This window comes from Aulonocara stuartgranti (genome assembly GCF_965226115.1).
Source record: "Aulonocara stuartgranti genome assembly, chromosome: 7".
Taxonomy (NCBI): domain Eukaryota; kingdom Metazoa; phylum Chordata; class Actinopteri; order Cichliformes; family Cichlidae; genus Aulonocara; species Aulonocara stuartgranti.
This window is the reverse complement of record NC_138945.1, coordinates 62,970,704-62,998,701: the sequence shown is the minus strand read 5'-3', so window position 1 is coordinate 62,998,701 and position 27,998 is coordinate 62,970,704. Positions and strand designations below refer to the sequence as shown.

General features: G+C 38.8%; 1 protein-coding gene and 1 long non-coding RNA gene across 4 annotated transcripts in view; both read left to right on the top strand.

Annotated features, from left to right (window-relative positions):
- Nucleotides 1-13,659, top strand: part of lrrc4ca (leucine rich repeat containing 4C-a) — a 51,051-nt gene extending 37,392 nt beyond the window's left edge. For all 3 annotated transcript variants that reach the window (XM_082539345.1, XM_082539346.1, XM_082539344.1), the window contains one exon: nt 8,178-13,659. In XM_082539345.1, coding sequence (XP_082395471.1) covers nt 8,229-10,172 — 1,944 coding nt within the window. In that variant the 5' untranslated portion in view covers nt 8,178-8,228 and the 3' untranslated portion in view covers nt 10,173-13,659. The remainder of the gene's footprint in view (nt 1-8,177) is intronic.
- On the top strand, nt 40-27,933 carry LOC309710116. The gene is made up of 3 exons (XR_014277656.1): nt 40-351; nt 552-639; nt 27,890-27,933. It is a non-coding gene; the product is annotated as an uncharacterized lncRNA (long non-coding RNA).
- Nucleotides 27,934-27,998: the final 65 nt, after the last annotated feature.

The following is a 27,998-nucleotide window of genomic DNA, read 5'->3' as shown; positions in this document are numbered from 1 at the left end:
GCATTATTCTTGGTCTTAGTAATAGTCTTAGCAGGGGCGGAGCGTGGGGGTGGCTTACGGGGCTTAAGCCCGGGTTGTTTTGTCAGAAGCCCGGGGTATTTTGGAGTGTAATTTTTTCATAGTTAGATGCCTGGCTGACAACTGTATAAAACAAAAAGTACACACAATATTCGAAGCACGTAGTGCACACTGTGGGAATTTACGACTGTGCGTGAATCCCCCCCTGATATTGGTATGATCCAAGCTCAGGCACTAAGAGACTGAGCGAGGGGGCGGGGGGAGCTGCTGCCCGTGAGTGCGCTGTTGGAGAGACGGAGCCAGCCATACTAAGGAGAGCTTAAGTTTGACCAGGTACCAAAGCAAATCATTCGTACCGTACAAATAATGTAAATATGACGGTGCATCACGAAAGATTGATATGAAACTGATCACTTGACCAATATTATTTTACTTGCTCTTCAAGTGAATCAACAAATGGCGAAATGAAAAGCCGAACAAATGCTATTTTTTTTTAGAGTCTTAGCTTACGTGTGTTTATTTCATATTTTCAGTTCTTACCCTCCCTGACTAAATCGGTTTCAGTTATGTACTGAAATATAAGAATGGACATTAGAGGGTTCTTTCAAAGAAAAAACTCAGGTAAATGTTATTTTATATATTGTGCTTTGTATGTTGTTCAGTATATTTCTATGCAAAACAAGAGGGATTTGAGTACACAGCAGGATATTCACATTTGTAACCAGATATTTACATACACTTTAGGGAGAAAACATAAAACATTTTTACTGTACAACATCAATTTAGAGTAAACTTTTGTTTTAGATAAATATTGAAATATATTTTGAATTAGTTAAATGTCAGAATAAAGAGAGAGAGAGATCTATTTTTTATCACTTTCATTAAATTTAGGAGTACATATACACTAAGTTTATTGTTAATTAATAAGAAAACTCCAGAGGATTCCATTCTGAGCTGAAGAAGCTTCTGATAGGTTAGTAGAGTCCATGTGAGTAAATTGGTGGCACAGCTGTGGATGCATATAAGGCAAAACACAAAGCCTGTTTCTGTGACATGGGAAAATCAAGAGATGTCAACCAAAACACCAGGAAAAGAACTGTGGAGCTCCATAAGTGTGGCTCAATTTGAATACAATTTGGTGCCATTTGCAATTAAAAAACACAGACAGTTTCTCTCTTTACTCTTAAAGTTAACAAATATGTTTTTATATTTATCAATCTAAAAAAATAAACATTTAGTCTGATTTGATGTTACAATTAAAAAAGTGTTTGTGTTTTGATCTGAAGAGTTTGTAAATATCTGGTTTCAACTGTATATTTGATGATTGTCAGCACAAAGAGAGAGAGAGAGGAACAGAGATTGAGATGGAGAATGAGGACAGAACAGAGATGAACAAGAGCAGGTGAGACACACATGTTAGTCAAATGGTTGCTTACTAAAAGTATCACTGTATCATAGGTACTCATGTATCTCGTACCTAGTGTTTCTTTTTAGGTTTGCTATTTTTCAAATTCTATATTTATTAAGTTCTGCAGGCTTGTTTGCACAACAAGGCTAAATAATTATATAAACTTTTCTCAATCTAAATATTGTACTTTGGTAGAATTAAATAAATAAGTGTAGTGCAGGTCTATGATGATTTTTAGTGCTACTATCATCTAGTTCTGATTGTGGTTATGTCTTGGTTAAGTCCCCCCCCCCTCAAAAAAAAAAAAAATCCCACATGCATACTACCCTTTAGGGCTAAGCCCCGGGTGTTTCAAATGTCTGGCTCCTCCTCTGAGTCTTAGTATGATGGAATTATCTTTTTTAGCGTATCTTAGATCATTTTCATATGTATGTTTTCATTTTTAAGTATTTTAAGTATTTTTAAGCATTTTAACATTAACATTATTTGTGTACTGAACACATTTGATAAGCTTATTTATAAGAGCATGCTGGGTTACTCAGTTTTTGTTACATGCATCAGATTCATTTCACCATCTTGTTATAGATGACACAGACAAGCTGTGAGTGAAAGAATGTAAGGCTGTGGGCATGGGAGCAGCTGCCAGTTTGTCTCACTTGGCTAGTTAGCACCAATTCAAAGTATTTGGCTTGTCTGTTTCACTTGAGTGGTTAAAAGAAAGACACTGAAAAAGAGCTGCAGTGTGACCATTTTCTTGTTTTTTTTTTTTTTGTTTTTTTGTTTTTTGGGGGGGGGAGCCAGCATCCCTCAACATTACATTTTAAAGTAGCTTAAAGTGCCCTTAACTGCAGAAATACAAGGCACAGTAATAGTGCATATGAAATCATAAATGTCGCTATATACATATAGCATATATCAGTATTATAAATTAAAATCCATCCTGTTATACACTCTATAGTCCAACAGCTCGCACAATGTAGGATAAAATAATTATGCATGTAACCTACTGGCATTTAAAAAGCCCTTTTCTTGCCTTACTGACACACAAAGTACTTTAGACCATGAGTCACATTGTTAAAAAGCATTCATACAGCACTTCAAGTACTTTATCTGTTTCACATCTCTGGCCAATTTGTAATCTTCAGTTAACCTAACATGTTCACTGTGGGAGAAACCCAGAGTACCCATAACCAGCGCAGGCACAAGGTGCACATGCCAGCTTGGCAAAGAAATGCCCAGCTAAGATTCAAACCAGAAACCTTGCTGTTGGCAGGCAATGGTGTTAGCCACCCCTATGCCATCCTAATAATTCTAAATATTCCAGATATTGCTGTTATTTAACTGAAATTAAATCTAAATTTGGTTAAGGTTACGTTATTTATATCCATATGTAAATTTGCTTTACAGAAAAATGATAGCATTTGGCATCCCTTCACAAACACACACACACACCTATTGAAACCTTTTGTAATTAAACAAAATGAATCAAATCAAAAACAATTCTTATGGAGTTCAGTGACAGCATCAGGGACAAAGCTGCCCTGTCTTTACCCCAGTTAGGCTCTAATATAATGTGTGTGATTAAATGTGATGAAAGACCACTGGGAAAATGTGACTCTATATCAAAACTATGATCACATGATGAAAATATAAAGACATCTAATCGGTTTATTGTGCTGGCTCGAGAGAAGGAAAAAAGAAGGCTTGTGATGCATGTGGTGGGTATCCCTCCCACACTGGAATCCTTAAAGGATTCTGATTTATATTTGGAGCTGTTGCTGGCATTATCAAGAAGTGGCCTGATTTGATTTATATCTCATTAATCCCTCCTTCTCTTTTTCTCTCTTGCACTTTCTCCTTTCTCTCTTTCTCTAGCATACATACCAACATTCCTCTCTCACAGATGCCTCACACTCTGCAATCTTTCATCATCTTTTCTCTTCCATGCAATGTGAAAGCTAAAGCTTCTGTCAGTCACTCTTTACAGAAAAGTTCACAATCAGCAAGCACTCGAGCATTAACTGAGTGTAGAAAGCGTCAGAGGAGTCCACTCTATTTTCCCCACCTTTCAAAGGAATTAATGCATTTGTAAGGAATGAATACAGGAAGTTCATGCTGTCCATAATAAGAAAGCAGAATAAAATAACTCAGTGGCTTGTGCCAACTAGTCACAGACTTATTTTAGGGGGCTTTAGCCCCACTTGAATTTCCTGCAGTGTAACTAAATAATTCAGCCTTTTCTACCCAATTTATAATGTAAAAATATGACAGACTTCAGAATTACAGTAGTCATAAGAAGGGCTAGACTTAAGACCATGTGGAAACTACCACTACCACTACGAATGTCCCATCCTATCTATTGGAGACATGTTTTTTAAATAAACAAAATATACCATTTTACGGATGGCAGTTAATCTAAAATACTGACCCTGATTTTTATACCCCTTTTTCTCTTGTCATAATTATTTTTATTTAAACATTTTTATATATTTTTTCTCTGATCTTTGAGGACATTGTGCATTTTTATTTGTTAATTTATTACATAACTTCATTCATTATCTGTATATTAAATAAATTTGTTACAGTTCATGTATATGTAGTGATGGCAGGGCCTGTGAGCAATACAGTAAAGAACTGGTTGTTCTAGTCTTGAAGATTTTCCTTTATGCCCTTGTGCTCCAAACAGGCCCATTAACTCCACCTCAGCATCATTTAATTACACTGACCTGATTTTTGCAGGCTCTTTTCTTCTTTTTTCTTTTTTTTATTCCAGTGGTGTCCATCATTTTGACGACTATAAATATACTAATGGTATCTCAGCTTACATTGGCCATTGCCCTATTGTGACAGTATGGTACACCAGGTTATGACCCATGAATAGAACGTGCAATAACGCTGTGAGAAAAGCTGTATTTTGGTCATTTAACATCTCTTGCCTTGTGATAGAAAAAACAGTTCTACAGCAGAGGAGTGGGATGTTAGTAATGTTACACACCATGCAGATCACTAATCCTTGATGGGATTAGAGGAATACCTCTTGGCATGTGCATAAAAGTCCCAACACGTCATTGGCTGTCTAGCACACTTAAAACTGATTGAGTCAGGGAGGACTCCAAAACATGCGCAAATAGAAATGTATGAAGCGGCATGGAGAGGCCCAAGAGGCTGATGTATCTCCATCCCTCTGATGAGGGCTGAATTTAAAGTGCTTGTGAAGTTAGCAGTTAGGAGTTAGTCCTGCAAAGGCTCTGTTGATCCTGCACTGTAGGCTTTTGTGCAATTGAATCACACAGGCAGGTAGACAAACATTATTTGCACATCTGGACTGCTTTACTGTCAGAGTATGGATGGCAAGCATCATTTGTCAAATCAGGTCTCATGATTGCTTATACTACTTGTAACAGAGGTACCATCACTGTCTGCCTTAGACAAAGGTTTCTGCTCAATGATGCAGTTCCTCCAAGCGAGCACAGGACTAGAATGGAGCAAGTAGACTGCAGAGGGAGTGCCAGTCTGAGAGCATGGAAGCAAGCATTAGACTCGGGGTGAAAGTCCAGTGGGAAATAAGCGGTCTAGTAACCACTCCACAGGTGGATGCTGCAAAAACTTTTTCATCTTTCATTATTGGCTGCTTGATGAGGCAATAATTTGGAGCAAATACTGCAGAAGCAGCCCTAAGAAGAGCCTGTGTGGACAACAGGGGCACAAAAGAAAATATTCACAACTCCACATAACAGTTTCTGTAAAAGCAAGAAATGAATTCACAAATATTGCAGGTCTGGCTGTTTAATTGTCTCCACTTCTGTTAAGCAGGGTCGCGCTTCAGTATGTCTGCAAGACAAAGAGACAGCTGGCAGTTCATAATCTGTTAGGACAAAAGTTGAAAATGCTTTCTTTTCTTAATCCTATTTTCCTTATCTCTTTTCATCTAATTCCATCACAGCACTATGTAAATCCAATTTTGCTGCTTTCATTGTCAGTGTGCAGATATATTGTTTTGCTCTGTAAATCAACTTGATCTTTTCTACTGCCACAGTTTGGATTCTGTTCTGCTGATTCATTGTTTATCTTTTTATCAAGGTTTGATCTGTTGAAAAGGAGGATGAGTAAATAGCGGAGATACAGGGAGTGAGGAAGTTTTCAGAAGTCTTAACTGAAGCATGTTTTTAGTAGGTCATTATATTCATTCATGGCATTGAAAAGACATTGTTTTCACCTAAAAAGATGTGTATAATAAAGATGTGTATACAAAAATTCAGCTTCATATATTAATATTTTCTTCTTGCAGTGTCAATAGAACATCCAAGCATAAATCTTGTATTAAACCATGTGCTGCACTAAACCCTGTTGTTTTGTGCAAGGTTTTAATTTCGAGCAAATTAAAACTGCAACAGTGGAATGTGATTTTCAGCCTGGTGTGTGAGCTCTGTCACATTTGCTCAGTCCCCCTGTATGAAAACAAATTCTTTTTCCACCCCCAGGCTTTGGCTGCTTGGAATTTAAATTTTGCAATTGAAGAATTAATGGAGTCAGTAATCAAGCAATTAATCAGTAGTTACAGTAATAGCCTCCCCATTCTTAAGTGAAGAGCTTTCTATTGGAGATTAGGCTGTGTGTTGAACACACTGTATGCCTACAGAAACTATGAATATTGCATCCCAACAACACTGCAATGTTACTGCATGTCTTCATTCGCAGTGCTTTTCCAATTAACACAACAAGAGAAAATCTTCTGGGTTTTTTTTTTACAAGGAAATTGTGCTTTTCCTTCTAAATAGACAAATTGTCTTGCATAAAACATTTTTGAACACTGTAATTTGTTAATATTCTTTCTAAATTTTGATGTTGACTCAGTGACAACTAACAGAGCTGTTCATTTGTGATTAGTTTCTTTAAATATAAAAGATATTTTACTTAATTAATATATAACACATCTCAAGATAACTCTTATCTCAGAGAGCTCTTTCTGTTATTGTTGAAAGATTGAACCTTGTTGTGTGAAAGACATTGTGTTCCGTTACAAAAATGTTTCACATTTCCTGAGCTATTCATAGCCGAACAACACATATTCCACAGTGGTTCAGTATTTATCGCTGACATTTCACTGGAGGTTGAAAATCTAACAGTATAGTTTACATCTTTTTCTTCATGTTCACATTGATTTTCTGAACATGCTCCAGTTTCCTCCCACATTCAAAAACATTCAGGTCAGGTAGATTAGAGGCTCTATAAATGTTTCCCTTTATCTGTGCTAGCTCTGTGACTCACTTCCGACCTGCCCAGAGTGGTTCCCTGTTTTTCACTTAGATAGTAGTGAGGAAAAAAATGACAATAAAAAAAAACATATACTAATGAACTGTATAATAAGCAAAGCAATGAGAAAGTTGTATGACTCAACATAATAAGAGTGTTGTAATTATTGTATTTGAATTCGTTTTTGAACAATGGTGTTGCAATGTAGTCATTAATAATAAGCCGGTAAAGTCCAGAGATGTTATACTGAACATGAAATTAATCAATATGTCAGCGATGTGTCTTTCAGTGGGTTTATTATTCCACAGAATGGATATGATTATGTTTAACACTAAAACACACACATACATTGATTATAGAAAATCAACAGGGTTTTTTTTTTTTGTGTGTGACAGACACACTTGGCTGAGATATTTGACAATGAAGGACATCAGAGCATCAGTGGCATTTATGGCATTTAACTGTACTGATCTTTCACTTATTAAGTAGCTGAATACCCATATTGTATAAAACATGTAAGAAAAAATGTATGAAGTGCTTAGTAAAAAAGAAAAAATATTTTGAATGGTCTAATGGTTTAAGGTAAAATGTCTCAGACTTTAAAAGCCAACTTGGGCCCTGGGAATACTCAAGTTCCTTGAGTAAAGTTTATTAAAAAAAAAGAAAAAAAAATGTAAAGTGTATATTCAGCAGAAAGCAAATAAAGAGAGGCCACTGTTGTAGTGTTGACCTCACTGCTAGTCTACATTTCAGCTGCTTAATGTTCCTGCCTTAACTCACAGTGCTTTTCCAGTTAACATGAAAAGAGAAAATCTTACCCTTAATCTTTTTAAGGAAGTTGTAAATTTAAACAGAGCTTTTAATTTGTGATTTATAAAAAAAAAATAAAGAAAATAAACCCAAATGGAGAGGCCACTGTTGTAGTGTTGAACTCATTGCACGTTCTCTAAATCGATATACACACACATATTATATGTGTATATATATCTATATATAGATATATATAGATATATATAGATATATATATATAGATATATATTTTCACTTGCTTTCATGCTTTTTGTTTGCTGATTTGTGAGTTGTAATCAGAGGTTTCTAGATATCTTGACTCGATTGAAGGACTAGTGGGTGTTGAGCTTATTATTTTTTATGCTCCTCCACACTGAAATATAAATCACAACGCAGCAGTCATGGCTGCTTTTTTTCACTCGTTCCCTTCTTCTGCAAACAAACAGCACAGAAATCATTTGTTTTTTCAGGAATTTGGATTATGTGACTGAGATACAAGGACATTGTGCCTGAAAACGCATTTCTATATAAGTTCCCAGTTTGTGTGTGGATGTGGTTAATGGTTGCCACAAGACAGTATACCTTTTTTTAAGGCTATCCTTGTGCTAATAATTCGAAATGGCATGGGATAAACTTTAGTATGCATTAGACTTGTTCACACACTTACCTAATGGGTGTCTTCTCTTTTCTCTTTCTCATTTCATTCCAGTGGGCCAAAATCCTCTTTTAAGAGAGTGAAAGACCAGTCAATGAATTATGAATGTTAAACAAGATGACCTCCTCTCAGCAGCAGCAGATGATGCGAGGTCCTAGGTGGAACCGGGCCTTGTCCGACCCTTTGTTTGTTCTGCTCCTGGCCCTCCAGCTGCTAGTGGTCGCAGGACTGGTTCGCGCTCAGACGTGTCCCTCTGTCTGTTCGTGCAGTAACCAGTTCAGCAAAGTCATCTGCACCCGCAGAGGCTTGCGGGATGTTCCTGATGGCATCTCTACCAACACACGCTACCTGAATCTGCAAGAAAATCTTATTCAAGTCATAAAAGTGGACAGCTTCAAACACCTAAGACATCTAGAGATACTACAGCTGAGCAAAAACCACATACGCAAAATTGAGCTTGGGGCCTTCAATGGACTGGCCAGCCTCAATACCTTGGAGCTATTTGATAACCGCCTCACCACCATCCCAAACGGGGCTTTTGAGTACTTGTCCAAACTAAAAGAGCTTTGGCTAAGGAATAACCCCATAGAGAGCATTACCTCCTATGCTTTCAACAGAGTGCCCTCATTACGAAGGCTGGACCTTGGGGAGCTCAAACGGCTCAACTACATATCTGATGGGGCCTTTGAAGGGCTGAGCAATCTGCGCTACTTAAATCTGGGAATGTGCAATCTGAAGGAAATTCCCAATCTTATTCCCCTAGTGAAGCTGGATGAACTGGAAATGTCAGGAAATCAGCTATCTGTCATCCGGCCTGGTTCATTTAAAGGGCTTATACACTTACAAAAGCTGTGGATGATGCATGCCCAGATCCAGACCATAGAAAGGAATGCTTTTGATGACCTGCAATCACTTGTGGAACTCAATCTGGCCCACAATAACCTTACCCTCTTGCCCCATGATCTATTCACTCCTCTACATCACCTGGAGAGAGTGCACTTACACCACAACCCTTGGAATTGTAACTGTGACATCCTCTGGCTAAGCTGGTGGCTTAAGGAGATGGTACCTGCAAACACCAGCTGCTGTGCCCGCTGCAGTTCACCTCCTCACCATAAGGGACGCTACATTGGTGAGCTGGACCAGAATTACTTTCACTGTTATGCTCCTGTTATTGTGGAGCCTCCCACAGACCTAAATGTAACAGAGGGAAGTGCTGCAGAGTTGAAATGCAGAGCCAGCTCTTTAACCTCAGTGAGCTGGATTACACCCAATGGTTCCATCATGACACACGGTGCATACAAGGTCAGAATCTCTGTGCTGAATGATGGCACACTGAACTTTACCAACGTTACCATGCAGGACACAGGTACATATACGTGCATGGTGAGTAATTCTGCAGGTAACACAACAGCGTCTGCCACACTCAATGTTTCCTCTACGGAAAGCAGTTTCAGCTACTTTACTACAGTGACAGTGGAGACAATAGAAACCCCGCATAATGAAGGCTTCACCACTACTGTCCAACAGAAGGTTGGCCCCACACCCTCTGCTGGTACATGGGAGTCTATCTCACCAACCTCTACAACAACCACCACCGTCCGAACCGCACTCTCCACACGTGCCACAGAGAAGACTTATACAATTCCCGTCACAGAGGTGGGTGGTGAGGGATTGCAGAATGGCTTGGATGAGGTAATGAAGACAACCAAGATCATCATTGGCTGCTTTGTTGCAATCACACTCATGGCAGCTGTCATGCTTATTATCTTCTATAAGATGCGCAAACAACACCACCAGCAGAATCACCATGCACCCACACGCACTATTGAGATCATCAATGTGGACGAGGATTGTGTAACTGGAGGCCCAGGCATGGAGGGCCACCTTACTCTGCCTCCTCTTGAGCACGAGCACCTCAACCACTATAACACCTATAAGACTGCATACAACCATGCCTCCACAATCAATTCTATACACAGCTCAGCGCACGAACCTTTGCTAATCCGGGCCAGCTCAAAAGACAATGTACAAGAGACCCAAATCTAATACTTTTGTGAGACATTTTAAAACTGATGAAATTACTTACAGGCATTATTGACAGAACATTACTGACCTTTGGTTGCGAGGACTGCGGCTGACGCTCGGAATAACAGACTTGTGTTTGGCAAATCAGCGACTAGCAATGTTAATTCAGTGACTTTCGGAATTAGAGTATGTCTACTGTTTCAAAAAGTGTCTTTACAAAGCAGAAGTTATTTATTTAAGAAAAAAATGTTGTGGTTAAATCACGAAAACTGTATTCTGCAATTATTTTTTCAACACTTAATTCATGTGGGTTTTTTTCTTCTTTTTTCCTCGCATATCACAAAATTGGTTTACTAATATACTTTCAACTTCTTTCAAAGATGTGTCAAAAAACATGAAACAAAGTATTGTTCCTTTATTGTTCTTTTTTTGGTATAGCTGCCGATTTTCGATCAGATGACACAGTAACCTCATTTTCCCCATTTATCAAGGAATCCTAGAGCACATTAGTGATTTTCTCAGCTGTGGATTAATTGATGAAATCTTTTGTGACCATCTCTAACTGAGATGAATTAAACACTTGTTCATCATTTTGGAGTGAGTGACAGAACTGTCAGTGATGGAATCTGATCATTATTCACCGTTTAATTATCTGTCACATACATTAGCCACTCTGCGCTGTCATCAATAGGCTGAGGACCTGAAAAGAGGGAAATGCATCCATTTCTGCTACTGTAAAAGTTGAAGCTCACTGCTAGAAGGACAGTTTTGTTAAATTAAATACTGTTGATCTATATGTCTTTGTGTTTCTATTGTATATGTAAAATTTAAAATGATCCCTGATCTCAAATTTGTCTTGACAAATCGCATTATTATAGAAAGCATATAATAAATTGCATTAAGAACCATTGAAATTCTGAAGGTCATGCTACAGAAGCAGCATTAACACGTACTTTAGAAAGAACATAATTATGACTGGAGAGGATGGGAATAATGCTTGTACAGATGTACATGACCTCAAATTCTGGCAAACACCCACTGCCTCAGAATATTTCCAGTGTATCATGGCTTCACCTTTACCTTGCAGTGCTGTGTAGTGTTGCATATGAAGATGATTGCTTTGAAGCCCCATTTTCATGCTGGGACCCCTTACCTCATCTGCAGTACTGCAGGAGTGCTGTCAGAAGTAGACTGATGAGCGGAAGAAAGAGCTTAAACCCTTTATACAGCTGTCTGAGCACATTGCCTGTCATCTTTGTGCCATATTTCCACATGGGCAGTGCCTGGCAGTCCCAGATTCACACCCTGCTCCCGCCAACCACAGAACTTGTCCCTGAGTGGCAAGGCTTAGCTGCAAGAGGCTTATGGGGTGAATGTGTGGGATCGGGCATCAACCAGATGTTTGGGTTGCACCTGACTCTCTCCATCGTTAGTGACAACACAATTTACATTTTAATTGATGTGCCTGTGGGCTTTGGATGGGCACAGCTCTGCTGCCATCCATACCCTGGAAAGCATTTCAAAGTCCCAAATGTAATGAATGGTGCCAAGCACCATAAATGCAGTGGTTATGCAGACATTTGAGATGGCACAGGTTTATTTTTAGCAAGTTAACTGTGGTTTTTATTCAACAGAAAAATTTGCAAAAAAAAAGTTAGGCCACTCAAATTCTTAATTCGGTTTGGGTTTTTTTTTTTTTTTTTTTTACACTTGCAGTAATGCAATCCAGAAAGGAATGCCTTTATTAAAGATGATGTCATGTGCTTTCTGTGGATTCACCACGCATATTATTTAAGTAAAAGCTGGTACTCCACTGAGAATTTGAAACATTGTCCTCTATTAGTTCAAAACATGTCTGGAAAAAAATACATGAAAACAGTCCACTGCTGTGGTCACTTTTAGATGAATGGTGGCAATAGGTGTTTTAAGTTCTGAAAGCTATTCAGAATAATGATTTAAGAAGTGAAAGATTTTCTGTGGGCTTTTCTTCAAAATCATTTACATATTTTACAGAAAATATAGCAAAAAACACAGTTTTCCTGTCAAGATAACAAGCAGCAATGTCTATAGGTCTGCACGTTACACCACCTGTTTCACAAACACATGGGCTACCACAGGTAACAATCAAACAAAAAGATCCCACTGTCTACTATACAAGTTTGTATACTATACAAGCCTCATTCAAAACTTCCACAAAGCCAAGCAAAATAAACCAATTTTTACAGAAGTTTTAAAAGAATTCACTCTCATTCAAGTGGTTATGTGTCACTATGAATAAAGGCAAATTAACAAAACGGCTTTAACCGGACATAAGTGCAAACCTTTTACAGCCAATACAGATTTTAGCTTAAATTGAAAAAAAGAATAAAATGCTGCACCCCTTAGCTTAATGCATAGAGTATGGAGATTAAATGAGATACAGTGTTAGTTTGCCTCAGAACAATATGATCTATGCTTGATTCACACCGAGTTTTTATTACCTGGGATACCTGATATATGTATTACAGTTGCACAGATTATATATTTTAATTAATTCATAATCTGTAGTGTAAAAAAACACACACACACACACTCCAGCACTCCACACAAACTCACACACACCCTATAATGCAGAGTATATTTAAGAATATTAATTCTATTAAAGTCATTTTATTTTCACAGCTTTTTTTCTCTGCCAGATAAGGAATTATGCAGGTTTAAGATGAGCGCCATTTGAGATGCAAGTGGTTATTGCATGTAGTGTTTCAAGGTGTTTTGATAACCAAGACGTTCTGAATGACGTTCTGAAATCAGAAGTTCTGATGTGCTGTGTACAGCACAGACGTGGGGAATACTGTAGATTCCTAAATAAAATGAGGTCACCGGGTAATATTAGTCCAGATTTAATGAATGATTCCCCTTAATTTTTTTTCAACAACTGGACAGGATTCACCCCATAATTGCCCTTATGTGGAGACTGGCACATTTGTAAACCATATTGTGCGTGTGTGTGTGTGTGTGTGTGTGTGTGTGTGTGTGTGTGTGTGTGTGTGTGTGTGTGTGTCACATTCTCTGTTTCAGTTCATACTGGCAGGCAGGGGATCACGATTCTCCTCAGTTTATGTTGAGAGTGTAACCATCTTTCCCTTCTGCCTTTAGTTGGAGGTAAACTGTCTGAAAATTTCAATGGTAACTTTGTTGCATTTTAGTCAAGCTGTCTCATGTGTGTAAGATATCTAAAATATTTTTGTCAATATTCCTTTTTTTCACATCCTTTTCTTTTTCTGAGAAGGAATGCTGTTCTAGTGGTAGATTTATATAAAATACATTTTGAGAATAAAATATAACAAAAACAAAAATTTTTAAATTTTGATTTTACATGTGCCAACAATCTGTTCAAAAATTGAAAAAAAAAAAAAGATAAATATGTTGTAAAAGAATAAGAGATCGATTTTCATGTAAGCATTCTTTCATGACCTTTAAAAGATACGGAGATCGATTATAGAGACCAGTTTGTAGTTCATACACAAAATATGGTTCAAATAAACTATTGTTGTTTTTCTGTATTGTCTGATCCTTGTTTTCAACCTCTGAATTTATTACAGATATCATAGTTGATGTGAATATTTACCTTTTTTCGTCATCAGAAAAAAAAAATTATGCATACATAGTTGTCCAGGAAAAACTCACAGGGCTAAATATACAAAATCATATATAAAATTTCTCACATCCTGTCAGTAATGTCTGAGGGAAAAAAGGAATTTCAAAGACAAAGCAAACAAACTTTTGGTAAATATCAGTGTTCTTTAGTCCTAGTTAGTTCTCAGCCATGGTACTAGCTTGCATGCTACATAAACAGGATTGATAATTAAATTTATATAATTTATTTGGCACTGGATTACTTAGTAGCTTAACATTACAAACTAAACAAATGGAGAACTAATAAAACCATATTAGTGAAAAAATATCTTATCTAAAGCAAAGCACAAGGCAAACATGATTGTATTTTTCTAATTAAATTCTCCATTATCTGCATCCACGGGACATTGTTCCAGTTGATAATCAGCCAAGTAAAGTCAGATTCTGAATCTTGATATGACTGATGGAAAGTCATATGAGGAAGTGAAAACTAATAGTCATAAATTGTTAACAAATGAAATAGCTACAACATCAAGCTGGGGCTTTCGAGCAGTTTTGCTGAGAACAAGAACATCCAATGTTATTTAAAAAATAAAAAAATAAAAAAAATAAATAAATGCATCAGACTCTTGCTTGCTATTTTTGGATAGATGAAGATGCCGCTGATTGATTACAGTGAAGGACCTGGGCTAGATTCAACCCCAAACTTCCATGGTAAGGATCAGGCCCAACTGAAATGTGTGGCCGTAAAAACAAACGATAACTTAGAGGAATGTTTTTTGATTCTAAGATATAAATAGCACAATAGATTCCAGCCAGGTATGAGTATAGGAACCACAAATTGGCAGTCAAAAAAGCAGACAAAAAAATGGAAGATTCACAATAATTGAAGAATTTACATAATGCAGTAATGGCATAATGTCATTAAAAATATTTGCTATTTGCACCCAAGACTTCCAACTTAATAGAAAAATGAAAACGTCTGTGTCCTGTGGAAGTCCAAATCTATTTAAATTAATATATGAGAAATAAGCAACTAAACTGCATGAAAACTATCAATCTGAACCTTTAAAATAAATCTGTAATCATAATTGGAAACTGCTAAATGGAATTGTTCCAAAACATGTTTTTACCCCAAAGTGAAAATGTGGTTGTTGCATTATTCTCAAAAATAACATATTTCAATTTATTTACTTTTTATTTATGAGTCTGCTTTTCGCGGATGATGTGGTTCTGTTGGCTTCATCGGGTGAAGGCCTCCAGCTCGCACTGGAACGGCCGAGTGTGAAGCAGCAGGAATGAGGATCAGCACCTCCAAAGCTGAGGCCATGGTTCTCAGCCGGAAAAGGGTGGAGTGCACACTCTGGGTCGGGGATGAGTTCCTGCCCCAAGTGGAGGAGTTCAAGTATCTCGGGGTCTTGTTCGCGAGTGATGGGAGAAGGGAGCCGGAGATCGACAGACGGATTGGTGCGGTGGCTGCAGGGATGCGGACGCTGCACCGGTCCGTCGTGGTGAAGAGGGAGCTGAGTGTAAAAGCGAAGCTCTCAATTTACCAGTTGAGCTACGTCCCTACCCTCACCTATGGCCACGAGCTGTGGGTAGTGACCGAAAGAACGAGATCGCGGATACAAGCAGCGGAAATGAGCTTCTGGCTGGCCTCTCCCTTAGAGATATAAGTTCGGCCATCCGGGAGGGGCTCAGAGTAGAGCCGCTGCTACTCCACATCGAAAGGAGCCAGCTGAGGTGGTTCGGGCATCTGACAAGGATGCCTCCTGGGGTTGGTGTTCCGGGCATGTCCCACCGGGAGGAGGCCCCGGGGCAGACCCAGGACACGCTGGAGAGATTATATCTCTCGGCTGGCCTGGGAACGCCTTGGTGTTCCCCCAGATAAGCTGGAGGAGGTGGCTGGGGAGAGGGAGGTCTGGGCTTCTCTGCTTAGGCTGCTGCCCCCACGATCCGGCCCCGGATGAAGATGGATGGATGGATGGATACTTTTTATTTATTTTAAAGGTTGAATATACAACCTTTCCACTTCTGTGGAACTTTCTTATCAGTAACAAGCTAAAGCCCAAAGTCTTCTTCTTGAGGAACCATTTCAATTGTAGTGCCAAGTGATCTTCTCTGGAAAGTGTGTGATAAATTGGTTTTCATAATGGTTGCCTATTGAAAACATAACCCAGGGCCTTTTCCACTGGCTCCTTACTAATGCACCATTAAACTCCTCTTTTTCTTATTTATTCTGTTCCTAAGGCTCAGATGAATTAATGGATGCTTTCTGACAGTGCATTGCTTGGTATGTTACTGGCATTTTTTTGTTTGTTTTGTTTTTGTTTTGGTTTTTTTATAATGTAATATGTCAGCATTCATATAAAACTGTGAAGAAAAATATGTCACTACAAGAAATGTTTAAAGAGGACCTATTATGCTCATTTTCAGCTCAGTATTTATGTTCTTGGACTCTACACAAGTAGTTGTTCATGATTCACAGCATAAAAAAATAATAATAATGACAATATTTTATTCTGGATCCTGATGCAGTCCCTGGGTGTTTCCACAATTCAAAACAAGCTGCTTCATTTTCTGTGTCTTTAAGATCCCCCAAAGCTTAGCACCACCCAACTCCTCTTGCCAGTATGGAAATTGCCATGACAAATAAACTGGCATTTTCTCCAGTCATTCCCTTTATGTTTGTGTACAAATGTTATCCAGATGGGACATTTCTGTTCACTAAATATTACAGTCATTACATGATAACTGAGAGACACACTGGTGGCTTTAGTGTTTTAGTCACAATGTCTGTATATGTGAGACATGTTATGCTACAGACTTTTCTAGACTGTAGCACATACATTTTATAAGATGAACTACTAATCAGTAACAAAGTGTCCATATATTTGTTGTTGGGGTGTTCTCTATATAAACCTGAAGTCTCTATAGAACAGCTGAATATGCAGAAGGACAAAAAACATTGTTCACTTTCAGGTCACAAGCCATCCCAGTTACTATGTTATTGTACCACATGCATGTATATGCGCATCAGTTTTTAATATTAATAGAACATTGGAATATTCAGGCATTAACTAACACACTAACTTTTATTTGTTACAGATTCAACAGAGAGAAGTTGCTTGCAGTGTGCAAATTGCTGCGAAAAAGAAGCTAATTTCAGTTAATTTCTGCTCTGTTTCATGAAACCAGTGTTGCTGAGGAACAATAAGTGAGGCTTGTCTCTAAACACACAGCATGAGGACTAAATGAAGAGTTTTATGACACAGCCAAAGTTTTAGCACTGAAATAACTTGCCAATTACAAACACGTTCTGACAACATCTCTCTCCTGAAAATAAATTCTCCTTGTACCGACTGTCACAACCGCAGCAGGGATAATCTGCGCTTTTTTCAACATTAGTTTTTGCAATTTGCAGTAAATTGTGTTCCACTGATTTTGTAATTCACATTTGTGTGACTCATCTCAATATTCTTCTGCTGAAAGTTCTACTGAAATATATATAGCATAAGGCCAACTGTAAAAATACTCCTGTTCACAACTGTCAGTCACAAACTGACACTGAGCCTCTTTAATAAATCCAGTAATTTTTTTTCTTATGTCAAGAGAAGGTTTTCGGCTGCTGACATTAGTAAAACTGGCCCTAAAAGTTCCTTCTTTTTTATCAAATTCTGTTAAGAAATATACTCTTTTTTTTTTTTTTTTGCCTGTCCCATTTGGTTCTTTAGCCATCAGAATTGTTGTCTGAAGACCAACAAGGATACCCAATGGATTTACTTTGCCAAATGGATCATCGTGGCATTGCCGTATTGGTCCATTTGGTCGATTTTTGTTTTTATTATTTATTATTTTTTATTTTCAGATGTTACAGACGGGACAGACATGAGTGAGGGATAGGAAAGGGAGAAAGAAAGAGGAAGGAAAGGAAAAACAGAAAGGGAGAGGGACAGTGAGAAAGGGGGGGAGAAAAAAAATAAAAATCTCCTGGATCACCTGTTGAGAGAAGAATAGAAAACAAGCAAAAAAAAAAACAAAGCAACATACTAAACGCAACACCATCGCATTAATCTAGCTAAGTGTAAACAGCAGTAAATACTAAATATTCAATGTTGTTGTGCAGCACGCAGGACAGATGTGCTTCGGAGTAGCAGTCAAGAAAGGTGTAATTTGGGTCTACGCTTGTATTCCAAAGGTTTCTCCATGTAACAATCTGCTAGGGAGTGTGGGGGGGCCACAGCCCCGTCCTCCGGGGTGTGAAGCGGGTATGGAGGAGATCAAAACTCCAGACATCCAGAGGCCCCCAGAACACAAGAGACCATGGAAGACCAACAGAGGGGCAGCCGCGCCACTGTTCCAGTAAGAGCTGAGGAGAGTCCCAGATGAGGGTTCACTCAGCAGCCGCGGAGCAGAAGCCAGGGGGAGTTGCAGTGACGCGCCCATGAGCTCCGCCGGCCCCCAGCTGTGCCTGAGTGACCGAGCCCCAGGCCGAGAGGCCGGGGGCACCCCACCTCCGAAGGGGCCCAAGCGAGCCCCAGGCTCCAGGCCCCGATAAGCGGCCGCCAAGGAGTGAGCCGGTGTGTACCTGGACGCCCACCCCCAGACACAAAGAACCACCAACGCACCGACACCTGAGGGAGTCCGCCACTGGCAGGGGAAGTGGTGGTGGGCGGAGATAGGCCTCCAAACCTTGGAGGGCCTGAGGTGTCCCCAGAGAGGTGGCGTCTGATACCCAACCTGACATATAGACACAGACATACAGGCACACACAGACACAAACATCCATCCCCCCCCCCCCATGCTCTCATATGCACTCACTCCACACTCAACCAACGTGGAGACAGACATAAAGAGACGCTGTACACACGATCACACTCCCCAAGGGTACTCTACAAACCGGATCTAGGTACCCTTGCCCCTGGAGGGGGGAACTGCACCCAGACCCAGGTGGTGTTACCCTTTTCCCTGCGGTGGGGAGAGGCAGACCACCCCGACTCCGTAGCAGCAGGGAGGCCCCACACCCCAGACCGCAGTCGGACGGCCAACTCCTCCTAGCCATCCCGCTCCAGCAGGCCGCAGAGAACGGGGGTGGGAGAAGACTCCAAACCTCACTCCACCCACTCATTGTAGTGTTGATGCATGTGTGTTCTAAGGTGCAATCCAGTAATCCAGTAATTTTTTTTCTTATGTCAAGAGAAGGTTTTTGGCTGCTGACATTAGTAAAACTGGCCCTAAAAGTTCCTTCTTTTTTATCAAATTCTGTTAAGAAATATACTCTAAAACACTTCTTCAGTAAAGACTCAGAACTTCTTGCTAGCAAGGGCAGCCTCCAGACTGAGACTCGCACTAAGAAACTGCCCTGGTCTTTATTTATACTTCAGTGAGTGTTTGTTCCTTACATTGGAATGTGGAGGTGTGTGTGTGTGTGTGTGTGTGTGTGTGTGTGTGTGTGTGTGTGTGTGTGTGTGTGTGTGTGTGTGTTCAGAGTGTGTGTTCAGAGTGTGGCCCCATAACCGACTTCCCTTAACCTGCTGGTCTGGAAAATCCAACAGTTCATCTATATGTAAAAAAGCACTTAGACTAAAACTAACATAGCTACGTTAATCCTACCGTAAAACAATAAGACAAGGTACGACCTCTCTCATGCTCCTAGGATGTGGGGGTGAACACCCTAGAATGTTACAGACCTCCTAGGATGAGACATTCTTTCAATATGCCACCAACTATATACTTCTACACACAAATGATTACATGCAGCATTCTACCATATGCAAACTTACTGTATATCATTAAAAGATTATACTGACTACTAAGTACAATTTTCTTATTAACAAATTCCATCATTTGTAATGAAGAAAAAATTTTCACAGACTCTTCTCGTTTATGTGTCCTCTGTAAAACAATGGGGTTAGAACACATCGTGGCAAAGTAATATGCACATTTTGTAGTCCATCTTCTGTCGCTGATTGTAATGTAATGACTGTAGTTTCAGCAGGGTGGACAGCTGGCGTCACATTGTTAAGGAGAGACAAATGTAATGCTGTTCCAGTTCTGAGCGCATGGTCCTTCTAAAGTCCTTAGCAATACTCCTACCCACTCTTCATTGACCTCGATGAGGCCAGGAATAGGAGATAGGAGGTACTTTTTTGAATGCGCCCTAGGTTTGGCCTGTTTACCAGGTTATCTGGGGGAACCTGCACGACACAGCTGGTCTTCTTTTACTGACATTGACAAAGAAGATGATAATTAGGTGTGCACAGCTGAAGAACGTGAAATCCAAAGCTTCACCCAAATGGGAGAAAAGTGCATGGAGGATAATTGACTTGGAGGAAAGAGAGAAACTAAAGCAAACCGACAGCCATTATGGCAAAATTATTTCAGGAGAGGGGGTTTACTATGCTTCATCTAACTAACAATGCAGTAAACCAACTGCCCAGTTGCATATACAGTACAGCAAACACAGGTGACCTGCCATGTGACCAGCCAAACTCATTCTCTCTGCCTTTCTCTCTTTTTTCTCTTAAAACCATATATATGCATTAACCACAGATGGAATAATGGTAAAGCTTCTTTCTGTGTGGGTGATCACAGGAGGTGGTGTTGCCTGATGCAGTATTCTCCGTCTGTGTTCCCGTGGAAACTGTGATAGTAGGATGCACTGAATGACTGACCCTCTTTAGCATGTCAAAAGATAGCTATGCACAATAATCACAAGTCACAATCATTTTTACATGAGTAGGTTTTCTTGGTATACATGATATGATCAGCTGACCCGCTCCTCTTTGTGGATTTGCACAAATGAATTCAAGATGTCGGCAGATTTTTCACATGTTTTTTGGCTGATACCATCCTCTACACTGCCACAATACTGTATACTGTCTTTATATTAGACTGTATACAGTTGGTATAAAGGTGTGACAAGCTAACCTTTGCATCCCATACAAACTACAAAGTATTTTCTGGTAATATTTGAATAACACAAAGTTAGTATACCTTAGTTTGTTTTTGCAGGAATATCTAATATATGATTAAAATTATGACATCACATCACATTTAAGGTTTACATTTTTTAAAGTTTATCAGGCATCACTGAGCATCCTTACCTTTAAATCTAACTTCTCTTCTCAACATGTCCTGTCTTTTCTTACATTTCTAACTGAGTGAATTTATCTCACACTCTTTTCTCTCCCTGTGAAATACAGCATCTGAACCTTTAGCTAACAACACACTATGTGACAAACTGCACACAAACAGTTTGTGTGTTTGCTGATGTTTGTTGAGCTGCTAGAAACATTGAATTTGAAATTACCTGCCACTTAAAATAACCAGAAAAACCCAAAACAAAACATTGCTCTCTTCATGCTTCCTCTTCTTCTGTCACGCTACCTAGATTCTGAATTACTGCAACTACAACTTGCAGACACCTGCACTCCTTCAGCTTAATTTAACCCTAGATTATAAACGATACATGAACCTAAAGTAATGAGTCTGTTCTCAAAATGAAAGGCGTAGAAGCTACAGAAATGTGTTTTAAAATGTAGGGAGTAAAATTAAAAAGTTGTTGGTCATCTATATCACACTTAAAGTCAATTGATAATTGTATTATTATTATGTGATTGAACGTTTGCAGCTAGCTCCTTTATTCTGTCATATACATTACATACAATATAAAAATTAAATAAATAATTAATAACATGCTTTTCTGTTATACATTTTGTAGTTTTTTTGGGGGGGAAAGCAATTTGCTATTGGTTGTATGGTATTATAGCAAGTGGTTATGTTTTGCATTACCGACCAACTCACTGACTTGTCTGCTTACAGCCCTCAGGGGCAACTATCAGTTTTGGGCATGTTTGTCACCAGTGTCAAGCTTTTATGAAAAATAATTGAACTTTTTCTTTTATTCTTCACATTTACTGATGATACTGTACCTTCATCTTTTAGTTACATGCATACACCTTGGTTATTGGAAATGCCTAATCAGACAATCACATGGCAGCAACTATATTTACATGACAACATTATCGCCACCCGCCACACTTCAAACATCAGAATGGAGAAAGTCATTTAAGTAACTTAGAATGTGGCATAGTGTTTGTTGCCAGACGGGCTAACAGATCTTCTGGGATTTTTGTGCACAACCATTTTTAGGGTTTTATAGAGAATGTCCTGAAAAAGATGATCTATCCAATGAGTGTCAGTTGTCTAGGTGAAAAACACCTTGCTAATGTCAGTGGTCAGAGGAGAATGACCAGATAGCTTTGAGCTAATAGGGAGTAACCTAAAATAATTACCAGCCAAGGTATGCAGAAGAGCTTCTCTGGTCGCTATGGTAGAGCGTAAACATTTCTTTCAAAATAAGACACACAACTACAACATGGGAAAAGACCCAGGGAAACCGGAGCTTCAACTCTCGTGGCCTGGTACCAAATGACTCGATTGGGGACCGCTGCAATAGAGCAGCAGCTTTGGGATGTCCCAGAACAGGACATTTAAATAAAATCTGCAGGAACTGTGTGATGCTATCACAACAGTATGGACCAACATCTCTAAAAATCTTTCCAGCGCCTTGGTAGTTAAAATAAATAAATTCAAGGATGTGGAAAGAGAAAATGAAAAGTAGTTTTCAATGTGAGGTGTAATGAAACAGCCTTGTGCTGTCAGCCATTTAATTTTATTCCACTAAGCTAACATACCCAACATACTAATAGAGAAAGGAGCCCTGTAGGCCATCTGCTTCGAAAACACATTGCTGCCTTGCTTGTCAAACCACAATCATTTTTGGCCAGGGACAGAATGTTCCTCTTGCAAGACTATTTGCTGGGTAAGTAAAGCAATGCATTAAAGTAACAGGTAGTTACCATATAATAGTAGTTAATATGAGTGACTGCATAATACTGCTTTAACACTTCTGGCTACCTGAATTGGTGGAGCTTATGAAAATCGTACTTTTACCTTAGTTTTGATCTCTGCTATTGCTGAGAAAAACATCTGGCCTGCACTTTAAACATGATCTTTCCTCATTAAAGATCCTTTACTCTTACCATTCTTGTATTCTCACCACAGCTAACAAATCACATATTAATCTCCATTTGATATTTTGTAATTTTGCTGCATTTTCTAATGTTCTGCTTGTTGACTAATAGGGGTGCTTATCATTGTGCATTGTTCAGTTTATCACTAAACGCTCTAAATTTGTACATATAAATTACATCTCTAAATTACAAACAACCTACTTTTATAAACTCCTGTTTTATAAAAGTGAGCTTGCTGCAAGCACATATTTGAAGGTCAGGTCTTAAGAGGGAAAAATCCTCCTAACTGTGCCAATTCATTAATCTAAAGCTCAATGCAGGAACAAAATGTATTTGGATGATGAATGTCCAGATCAAAGGCTTTTGCTCCCCCAAAGGCATGAAATTACACAGAAGTAAAGCTCTAGCTCTTTTTATGAATTTAATTCGTGATACTAGACCAGGTAATTTTTTTCAGATTTATATTGTAGTGTTTTAACGATGCTTGATACACAGATTTTTCTGAAGAAGCCAAAAGCATGGGTAGAACACATGACATCAATTAATTAATAATAAGCACTATAAAAAATAACAAACAGAAACAGCCCAAATAGTAAGACATGGCATATGAAGAATTACACTGAAGCAGACATGGAACTAACAAGTATGTAATGAGTGTATGGTGGAAATCTGGTTATGTATGATCTTAATTGTCAGTTTTAAATGAAATATTGCTGTGGTGTTTTAACATATAATAGACCTTTGTGCCATCTCACCCTTTTCTTTTTCAATTTTGTTGAGTCAGAAGACCCTGACTCTGAAGTAAGAACGTTGGAGAAAGTGTGCAATGCTTACAAACTGGGACACTTTAAAACATTTTAAACCAGACATACCAATTCATCTTTCTTTGAGACTTTGACAGAAGACACAAATTAATCTCATAAAATTCAGATTAAAATATATAATACCAGCAAAGAAAGACAAGTAGCATACATATCATCAATCTATCTATCCTTTGTGTTTCCTTCTATTTGATAGAGTTGGATGTCTCGAGACATTTACGTGGTCTTGGTCTTGCCTTGGTCTCGGATCCCTCAGTCTTGCTTTCTCAGATTGACATAGTGTTCGGGAGATTTGGAGTCAACCATCGGCAGGGGTTTACTGGGCTTAAGCTCGGGTCATTTTATCAGAAGCCCGGGGACTTCTGGAGTGTAATTTGTTTTATAGTTAGATGCCTGACTGACAACTGTATAAAACAAAAACTACACACAATATTTGATGCACATAGCGCACAGTCGTAAATCCCCCCTAATTTTGGTATAATCTGAGCTCAGGCACTAGGCGACTGAGCACAGCACATACGCATGTGAGTGCCTGCGAGTTTGCTGTAGGAGAAGCGCAGCCAGGCAGACAGAGGAGGGCTTAAGTTTGACCAGGTACCAAAGCAAATCTTTCATACTGTACAAATAATGTAAATATGACGGTGTATCACAAAAGATTGATATCAAACTGATCACAACAAATGGAATGAAAAGCCGAATAACAATGTTGTTTTTTTAAAGAGTCTTAGCTTACATGTGTGTGAATGGGTGGATGACTGGATATGTAAAGCGCTTTGGGGTCCTTAGGGACTAGTAAAGCGCTATATAAATACAGGCCATTTACAGGCCAGGGCATGTGTTTATTTCATATTTTCAGTTGTTACCCTCCACGGCTAAACAAAGCACTCTTAATCGGTTTCAGTTATGTACTGATGAACACAACAATGGACATAAGGGGCTTGTCTGTGAAGGTTCTCAGTCATCCAGGTCATCGTAGTCAAAGGAGCTTGCAAAGAAAAGCGTCTGGACTTCTTTAAGTTGCTTGAAGACGTTTCACCTCTCATCCGAGAAGCTTCTTCAGTTCTAAGGTCAAATGGTGGAGAGTCCCACATATAAGCCTATTGGGAGTAACCCCCCACAGAGGGACAAAAGGACCCCCTGATGATCCTCTAATCGCCTGAGCCAAGGTGTGAAATTGGGTGTGGGTCCCAATCAGCCAGAGTTTCGGGTGAGTTCATTGTGAAACCTGGCCCCACCTTATCATGCGAATTCCTGAGGTCAGATGGCCCAGGATGTGAGTGGGCATTAAGGCGTCTGGGAAGGGATCTCAAAACTGGATTATAGATGGCAGAGAGTTGGTGTCGTAAACCCCCGCCTCTGTTCAAAGATGGTCGCTCACAGTGGACATAGATGGCTTCTTTCACTCCTCTTTCAAACCATCTGTCCTCTCTGTCCAAAATGTGAACATTGGCATCCTCGAAAGAGTGTCCTATATGGGCTCAAAATGTGGTCATAAATATTTTGTACTTGTAAAAAAGATTTGTATGTGTAAAAAAGATTTGTGTGTGCGTAAAAAAGATTTGTATGTGTAAAAAGAATTTGTGTGTGCGTAAAAAAGATTTGTATGTGTAAAAAATATTTGTATGTGTAAAAAGAATTTGTGTGTGCGTAAAAAAGATTTGTGTGTGCGTAAAAAAGATTTGTATGTGTAAAAAAGATTTGTGTGTGTAAAAAGAATTTGCGTGTGCGTAAAAAAGATTTGTATGTGTAAAAAAGATTTGTGTGTGTAAAAAGAATTTGCGTGTGCGTAAAAAAGATTTGTATGTGTAAAAAAGATTTGTGTGTGCGTAAAAAAGATTTGTGTGTGGACTTAGAAAAAAAAACCCTGCAAGTTACAAGTACGGATTTTTGACCCTATTTTTCTTCCCTTCATCTGATTGGTCAATGTCATGTCAATCACAAATGTAACAATCCAATCAGAGAACAGATGGGTTTGGCTGTCGAGGGGCGCTTTTTTTGAACTGCAGGTCTTTGAAGGGAATAAATGCCCTTTTACATGCCAACGCAGCGCTTTCCTTCATCACCACGAAGGAAAACAGTCTGTGGTCGTCCGAGTTTGGTGATTTTTATGTCACAGGACTAAGTGTTTAATACAGGGACTTCCACAGCCTTTTCAACAGCGCTGCGGACCGCGGGGTGGGGGCGGGCAGTGTTTTGGAAATGACAGTCTTTATTACAAAGCTTTCTTCGTTATGAATTAGCATACATGTTTTTATTGAACATTTGAAGAACTAGCAAAAAAAACAAACTCTTGTAGAGGACATAAAGTCAGAGATAAAAACGACAAGGAGCAGGTGCATCTAGTACAGGTAGAGCTGCTGCAAAAACCCACAGAGCCCAGCAGCCAGCGTAACAAATTCTGGATCCTTTGCTTTTAGTTAGCAGTTAGCATTAGCAGCACATCCTGCGTCCGATGTGAAAGGACTTTTATGCTGTGCACTGTGACTCACAGCAATGGTCCTGGGTCAGCCCTGACTTTTTTTTAAACTAATCCTAAAGCAATAATGTTATTTCTAACCACTGATATACCACAACCTTTTCCTTTCAACAGCTACTGAAAGTTAGGGGACCTAGCTGCTATCGGATATTTATATAGCGATCCTCCAGCTTCAAACGGTATCACCCTTCAAGGACCTGCAGTTCAAAAAAGCGCCCCTCCGACAGCCAAACCCATCTGTTCTCTGATTGGATTGTTACATTTGTGATTGACATGACATTGACCAATCAGATGAAGGGAAGAAAAATAGGGTCAAAAATCCGTACTTGTAACTTGCAGGGTTTTTTTTTCTAAGTCCACACACAAATCTTTTTTACGCACACACAAATCTTTTTTACACATACAAATCTTTTTTACGCACACACAAATCTTTTTTACACATACAAATCTTTTTTACACATACAAATCTTTTTTACACACACACAAATCTTTTTTACACATACACAAATTCTTTTTACACATACAAATCTTTTTTACGCACACACAAATCTTTTTTACGCACACACAAATCTTTTTTACGCACACACAAATCTTTTTTACGCACACACAAATCTTTTTTACGCACACACAAATCTTTTTTACACATACAAATCTTTTTTACGCACACACAAATCTTTTTTACACATACAAATCTTTTTTACACATACAAATCTTTTTTACACACACACAAATCTTTTTTACACATACACAAATTCTTTTTACACATACAAATCTTTTTTACGCACACACAAATCTTTTTTACGCACACACAAATCTTTTTTACAAGTACAAAATATTTATGACCACATTTTGAGCCCATAGTCCTTTATCCTTAAGATGCAGATGGACTGCTGAGTCTTGTCCTGTGGAGGTGGCTCTTCTGTGTTGTGCCATGCGCTTGTGAAGTGGCTGTTTGGTCTCTCCAATGTAGAGGTCTGTCCCTCTGTGGGGGGATACTCCCACTAGGTTTATATTTGGGACTCTCCACCATTTGACCTTAGAACTGAAGAAGCTTCTCGGATGAGAGGTGAAACGTCTTCAAGTAACTTAAAGAAGTCCAGACGCTTTTCTTTGCAAGCTCCTTTGACATAAGGGGCTTCTTTCACAGAAAAAACTCATACACATACACTTTAGGGAAAAAACATAAAAACATTTTTTTTTACTGTTAAACATCAATTTAGAGTAAACTTTTTTGTTTTAGATAAACAGATATTGAAATATCTTTTGAATTAGTCAAATGTCAGAATAAAGAGAGAGAGGGCTGTCTATTTTTTATCACTTTCATCAAATTTAGGAGTACATATACACTAAGTTTATTGTTAAGTAATAATAAAACTCCAGACGATTCCATTCTGAGCTTAAGAAGCCTCTGATAGGTTAGACTAGTAGAGTCAATTTGAGTAAACTGGTGGCACACCTGTGGATGCATATAAGGCACCCCCAAAACACAGAGTCTGTTTCTTTGACATTTGAAAATCAAAATATATCAACCAAAACCTCCATAAGTGTGGCTCAATTTTGAATACAATTTGGGTGCCATTTGCAATTAAGAAATACATACAATGTCTCTCTTTACTCTTAAATTTAACAAATATGTCTTTTTTTATTTATCAATCTAAAAAAATAAACATTTAGTCTGATTTGATGTTACTATTAAAAAAGTGTTTGTGTTTTTATCTGAAGAGTATGTAAATATCTGGTTTCAACTGTATATTTGATGATGTTGGTGTTTGGCTTGCTTGTCAGCACAAAGAGGGAGAGAGAGGAACAGAGTGGGAGATGGAGAGGAGAATGAGGACAGAACAGAGATGGAACAAGAGCCAGGTGAGACACACATGTTAGTCAAACGGTTGTT